Source organism: Ixodes scapularis, unplaced genomic scaffold (assembly GCF_016920785.2).
Source record: "Ixodes scapularis isolate PalLabHiFi unplaced genomic scaffold, ASM1692078v2 PGA_scaffold1__304_contigs__length_218370807, whole genome shotgun sequence".
NCBI lineage: Eukaryota > Metazoa > Arthropoda > Arachnida > Ixodida > Ixodidae > Ixodes > Ixodes scapularis.
Window position 1 is genome coordinate 197,833,538 of NW_024609846.1, and position 6,210 is coordinate 197,839,747.

General features: G+C 50.1%; 1 protein-coding gene across 1 annotated transcript; it reads left to right on the forward strand.

Annotated features, from left to right (window-relative positions):
• The first annotated feature begins 693 nt into the window (after window positions 1–693).
• On the forward strand, window positions 694–2,216 carry LOC121836196. The gene is made up of 2 exons (XM_042291040.1): window positions 694–997; window positions 1,589–2,216. Exons 1-2 carry the CDS (start codon window positions 764–766, stop codon window positions 2,060–2,062), a joined length of 708 nt encoding a protein of 235 aa, XP_042146974.1. The 5' UTR covers window positions 694–763; the 3' UTR covers window positions 2,063–2,216.
• Window positions 2,217–6,210: the final 3,994 nt, after the last annotated feature.

Consider the following 6,210-nt stretch of genomic DNA (forward strand, 5'->3'; position numbering starts at 1 on the left):
CGCCATCCGACAGGCCCCAAGCCCTACGAACGTCAGCGAGCTCCGGGCCTTTATTGGATTGTTGACGTATTATCATCGGTTTTTGCCAAATATGTCTACCCTGCTGGCACCGCTTTACGAGCTCTTAGAAAAAAATAAAGTATGGCAATGGGGACCGAGACAACGAGACTCCGTGGAAAAGGCCAAGACAGTATTGCTAAAATCTCCCGTGTTGACCTTTTTTGATCCAAGTAAACCACTCCGTCTGGAATGCGATGCCTCGCCAACAGGAGTAGGAGCTGTACTGTCGCACCGATTGGGGTCTGTCGACCGACCGATTGCCTTCCGTTCCCGAAGCCTGACATCAGCAGAAAAAAATTATTCCCAAATAGAGAAAGAGGCACTCGCCTTGGTGTTCGCCGTGACCAAGTTCAGGGATTACTTGCTAGGTCGACAGTTCGTTCTCGTCACCGACCACCAACCCCTGGTGGGTCTGCTGAGAGAGGACCGGCCGATACCTCTGCTGGCATCGGGAAGAATTCAAAGGTGGGCCCTTCTACTCAGCGACTTCCAGTACAAAATCGAATTTCGCCCCGGGAAACTCAACGCGAACGCGGACGCCCTCAGCCGATTGGCCCTTCCACAGACCGAGGAGAGCCGAGAGGAGGAGCTGCCAGAGTACGTGTTCGCGATACAGTGCATGGATAAAGCGTTCCTGCCGGCACGGCAGCTAAAAGAGCTCAGTGCCGAGGACAGAACACTGACTACAGTAAAAAGCTTCGTAATGCGTGGCTGGCCGAAAATTCTAACCAAAGAACAGCATGAGCTGCATCCTTACTTTTGCAGAAGGCAGGAGTTGACTGTCGTCCAGGACCTGCTCTACTGGGGACAGCGAGTCGTCATTCCAGGGGCAGCCCAGAAAGAGATGCTCAATCTACTCCACGAGGCTCACCAGGGGGCGACGGCCATGAAAAGGGTAGCCCGGACGTTGTTTTGGTGGCCCGGATTGGACGGTGAGGTAGAACGACTGGCTCGTCTTTGTCACAACTGCACACAGGCTGCTCCTATGCCTCCAGCAAGCACGCCTGTTAACTGGCCAGAAACGGGAGAAAATTGGGCGCGCTTGCACATTGACTTCGCTGGGCCAATTGAAAACAAAATGCTGCTGGTGGTAGTGGATTCACACACTAAGTGGATCGAAGTATGCGTAATGCGCTCGGCCACCACTGAAGCCACCATAAGGGAGCTCAGAGAGATGTTCAGCCGATTCGGCTTACCACGTGCGATTGTGTCAGACAACGGGACTCAGTTTACTAGTCAGCAGTTTGGCGAGTTCCTGGAACGAAATCACGTGGAGCATTTAAAAACCGCCCCGTATCACCCACAATCTAATGGACTGGCAGAGCGGGCGGTCAGAACGGTAAAAGAGTCCCTAGCCAAGTTGTCAACCGGGGATTTGGAAGAGAAGTTGGCGAAAGTGTTGCTGTCTTACCGTCGCACTCCACTGTCGGACGGGAAATCACCGGCCGAGCGCTTACTCGGTTTCCAAGTACGCTCGCGCGTCGACACTGCTGTGCCGTCAAGACGTGTGTGCTCGCCTGACTTACAGGTCCCAACCATTCGCCCTCATGCTGCCGTGTGGTACCGGAACTTCGGGCAAGGTGAAAAATGGTTGCCCGGGGTGGTGGAGAGCAACCACGGCGCTCGCATGACTGTGGTATCTACTCCCGGAGGCAACGTCCGCCGTCATCTCGATCAACTGCGGTTACGGGAGGTCAAGGCGGAAACCAGCGAGGCACCCGCCGCCAGCGGTTCAGCAGTACCTGCACCCTCTCCCAGGAGCCCTGCTGACCAGTTGGCCCGAGCCGCAGCCGCCAGCGGTTCAGCGGTACCTGTACCCTCTCCCACGAGCCCTGCTGACCAGTTGGCCCGAGCCGCGGTACCTGCAGCCTCGGCCAAGAGCCCTGCGAACGAGTTGTACGGCGACGCCACGACCTCAAGCGAGCCCGCAGACAGCTGTGTGCCGTTCCAGCTGCGACGGTCCACTCGGACTCGGAAACCCATTGATCGCCTTCAATTATAAGAGAAGGAGAATTGTTATCACTTCGGCCGAGTCACCGAAGCATGACTTACTGTTATCCGCCTTTTGTTTGTTTTATTAACTGCGTTGCCATTGGTCCGTGGAGCGCTATATATAGTTCCACGCGGGCCCGAAATAAACCGTTCATACCCTGGTAGCCGGCCTGCCTGTTTGGTCCTCGCGGTTCTGTCATACTGCGAGATGTCAAAGTGACAACAGACACCATAGCTGGAATTTCCTTCCGGGGATTGAGCTATCCCGGCAGAGGCTTAAGGTCTGAGATTATGGTCACACGTCCAACATAAATGTATTGGTAGAATTAGTTTTTGCTTGCACCATACATGATTGCTAGAGCCTCACGATCAGTTCGCGAGAAAATTTGCTCGGCCTTGCTTTGGGTTATCAGTCCATAAGCGATGGGTGAACCTTGTCCGGGGGGGGTCACATGACTCAAAACAGCTCCTAGAGCATATGACGAAGCGTCGCAGATGAAAAACAGAAGCCTGTTGACATCGTAGTGAACGAGGATAGCTGTTGACAGGAGCAGCTGTTTTGCTTTGCGATAAATTTCATCTTTGCGGACGGTGCATGTCCAGCTCACTCCTTTGATAAGCTGTCGTTGCAATAGCTCCAAGGTGTGAGCAGCTTCTTTACGGAAGTGGTGGCAGAAGTTGAATAAGCCCAGAAACGACTGTATAGTTCCTGCTTGTTCTTGGGCTCGGGAGATTCTAATATGACAATGACCTTGTCTTCATTCGGTCGTACATTCTTTCTTGTCAATCTTGAATCCCAAGAACACGACTTGGTTTACGTTGAACGATCCTTTTGCTCTGTTAAGCCACAGCCCATCGTACTGTACACGACGTCGACGTTGAGAGGATGGCACACCGGGCGACGGCGGTGCCTCAATCTGAGCCCTGGGCCTCGGTTTTTCGGAGGCGGCAGCTTCTACTTTGACTGGGCTACCTCCTTGGAGCCTGATGCTTCGACACCAGGGGACCCCAGTGAGCAACAGTGCCATCATGTTCCTGAGGCTCCTTCATGCACCGATCGAACGGCGTGCCAAATCCCCATGGCTTGCTGCTGACCCGCCCCAACCGCCTCCATGAAATCTAGACTTCTGCAAATTGGACTGCCATCCTCCCCAGTACCAACAATCCATGTCGTCGTCATTATGCATGCATATACTCATCACATTATCATGTTCGCTAGACACGGCACCGAGTGCCTCCATGGTACGGGCTGCTGCCTTTTCGTGGCGCCGCGGCTCTCCAGAGCCAAATAAATAAAGACTAAAGACTATTGTAATGGCTACAAAACAGCTCAGAGTTGTTCATGTCAATCAATGGACTTCCCTCCGATTAATGTCATCTAGAATGATGAGGACCATATAAAGTTTAGCAAGTAGCTCCTCCATGTAACGCAGAAAAATGGCTGCTGAAATGGATACTCCAAAAGTTAGATGGTTTACTTTGAAGAATATCTGCGCATCATGATGGGGAAAAGTCTAGCTGACTCATCATCGACGGTCAATTGCAGGTAGGTTCGTGCAAGGTCAAGTTACTTAAAGTGGCAGCATCCAGCTAAGCTACTCAGCAGTGTTGCTGAGTGTTGGTGCGTTGTTGGTGCATATGCGCTTTATTTACCTAACAATAAGCGAGTGGAACTCTCTCCCAGAACAAGCAGTATCGTGTCAATCGCTGTAATATTTTTGTTCTTATCTTGCACTTGATGACGTGGACAGGAATCCTTGAAATTGCACGCTTATTTAGTTACTATTCCCTCTTTTTGTCGCGTCATGACTTCCAGCCAGCGTCATTCTTTCATTGTTGTATTGTTTTTACATTTTTCCACAGTGCCCGAATGATTCTTCTATAATATATTTTTAGGACGGGTTTGCAACGAATGCAGTTGTTAAGTTTTTGTTGTGTTCTTTTTATTTTCTTCCTTCAGTGTTTATCAAGGTTTTTGTTCATGCCCTCCCTATCATAGTCCAATGTAGGGACTGATAGTATTTGAAATAAAAATTTGCTCGCTTTCTGATGGAATAAACATGCTTGTGCAGGGCTGTGGAGACCCCATGCTTTAAGCATTGGAATCGACTTTTCCAAGAAAGGGCTCCTGGCCGGTTCTATTTCCAGTGCTGGTGCGTATTCGTTTCATTTGCTTGCTTTCCGATGGAATAAACATGCTTGTGTAGGGCTGTGGAGATCCCATGTTTTAAGCATTGGAATCGACCTTTCCAAAAAAAAAGGCTCCTGGCCGGTTCTATATTCAGTGTTGGTGCGTACCCACTTCATTTGCTCGCTTTCCGATGGAATAAATATGCTCGTGCAGGGCTGTGGAGATCCCATGTTTTAAGCATTGGAATCGACTTTTCCAAAAAAGGGCTCCTGGCCGGTTTTATTTTCAGTGTTGGTGCGTATGCGCTTCATTTGCTCGCTTTCCGATGGAATAAACATGCTCGTGCAGGGCTGTATAGATTACCTTTCCAAAAAAAAGGGCTCCTTACACGGTTCTATTTCTAGTGTTTGTGCATATGGCGCTTCATTTGCTCGCTTTCCGATGGAATAAACATGCTCGTGCAGAGCTGTGAATATCACATGTTTTAAGCATTGGAATCGACCTTTCCAAATAATAGGTGCTCCTAGACGGTTCTATTTCCAGTGTTCCTGCGTATGGTGCGTCATTTGCTCGCTTGCCGATGGAGTAAACATGCTGGTGCTGGGATCTGGGGATACGATATTCTAAGCATTGGAATGGACCTTTCCAAAAAAAAAAAGGCTCCTTGCTGATTTCACTTGCAGTGTTCATGCGCATGGCGCGTCATTTCTTTGCTTTCCGAAGCGCCAAACATGCGCGTGCTAGACTGCGGAGATCGCACGCTGGCCTGAGGGCTAGTAAATATGGTGTACAGTTTACCTGATGTTACATCATGGCGGTGCTGCGAGAGCACATGACTTGGTCTGCGTCTCATTCACACATACTCCCGTGAGAACGAGAGGCAGAACGAATTCACGTGCCAACTAACTTTGACCGGCTTTAACAGCGTTAGACTACTCCAGGAAACTACGCGAGCCCTGACAACAATTTGGCTTGACAAGGTGGCACGAAACGTTGACGCCGAGCGCGAGCTGTGAGGAAGGAACACTGTCTCTCGCCAAGAACAACAACTGTCAGGAAGCGAAATGAACGTGCTGGAATTCGTTGGCGAAACGCGCTCGGCGGCGACAACACAGCGGCCAGTGAAGGCTCCTCCCAACTGGACGCATGCCAATAACAGGAATCCAGCGTTGCAGGAATCTTTCGCTGCCCGTGTGCGCAAACCACGTTCACCGGCGTCGTACGAGTTCGGATCACGCCTCTTTCAAGATAGCTCCGGCATTCGCAATGCACAGCTTCCAAGTTTCGCCATTACTGTCTACTGATGTGTTTTTAGACTTACTGATTCGTTCGAATTGCAACTTGTGCGATGTGACACTGACTAGCGAACCGAACGTTCACGGTGCAAAAAATACTGGCATGGCCGCAAATGACGTCCCATGCAAGCTATGTATTTAGACCATTCCAGAAATTCGTTGCACCCTCACCGTTGCTTTAGGGGCGTTGTGACGATCCGACCATGTCCTCCGAGATTCTTGGCGCTCTACACTCTTCTCCACCCATACCATTCGTCAGGAAATGATGAGATGGAAAACAAAAATGGCTGGAGGTTTTTCCGCCGCGGTGCACTAGGTATAAAGGGCTTGAAATCATCATCACAGGGCTTAAAAATGCGCTAGTTTTCCCGAACTTTTGTTTTTAATTTTAGTTTGTTTGGAAAATACATTTTGCCAGCAGAACCACGGCAAAAAATCAGATGGTCTGACGGGGCCTCGCTGCCGCCATAAAACCCGTTGCATCTCACCACAACACAGATTACCTTCTTAAAGAAGCGGGATGGTGAAATCCGACTGTTGTTGTCTATCTTTGTGCGCTTAGTCTTATCTTTCGTTTTGTTCTGTCCTTTTTTTATTCTCTTTCAAGTGTTCCTTGGACGCCGTCTCGCCGTGACTTATTTTGAGGTTGGCAGGGTTTTGACGGCCTCACCCCTTTCCCTGCACTGTAATTTTCAGCGTCAACCTTTCCCACTGTTCACCGGTGATCACGGC

What these genes read in the sequence shown, in the direction of transcription:
- LOC121836196 (XM_042291040.1), top strand. Translation starts at nt 764, where the DNA reads ATGCGTGGCTGGCCGAAAATTCTAACCAAAGAACAGCATGAGCTGCAT. An exon ending in GGCCCGGATTGGACGGTGAG is followed by an intron (nt 998 to 1,588) that starts GTAGAACGACTG and finishes CCTGACTTACAG; the next exon opens with GTCCCAACCATTCGCCCTCA.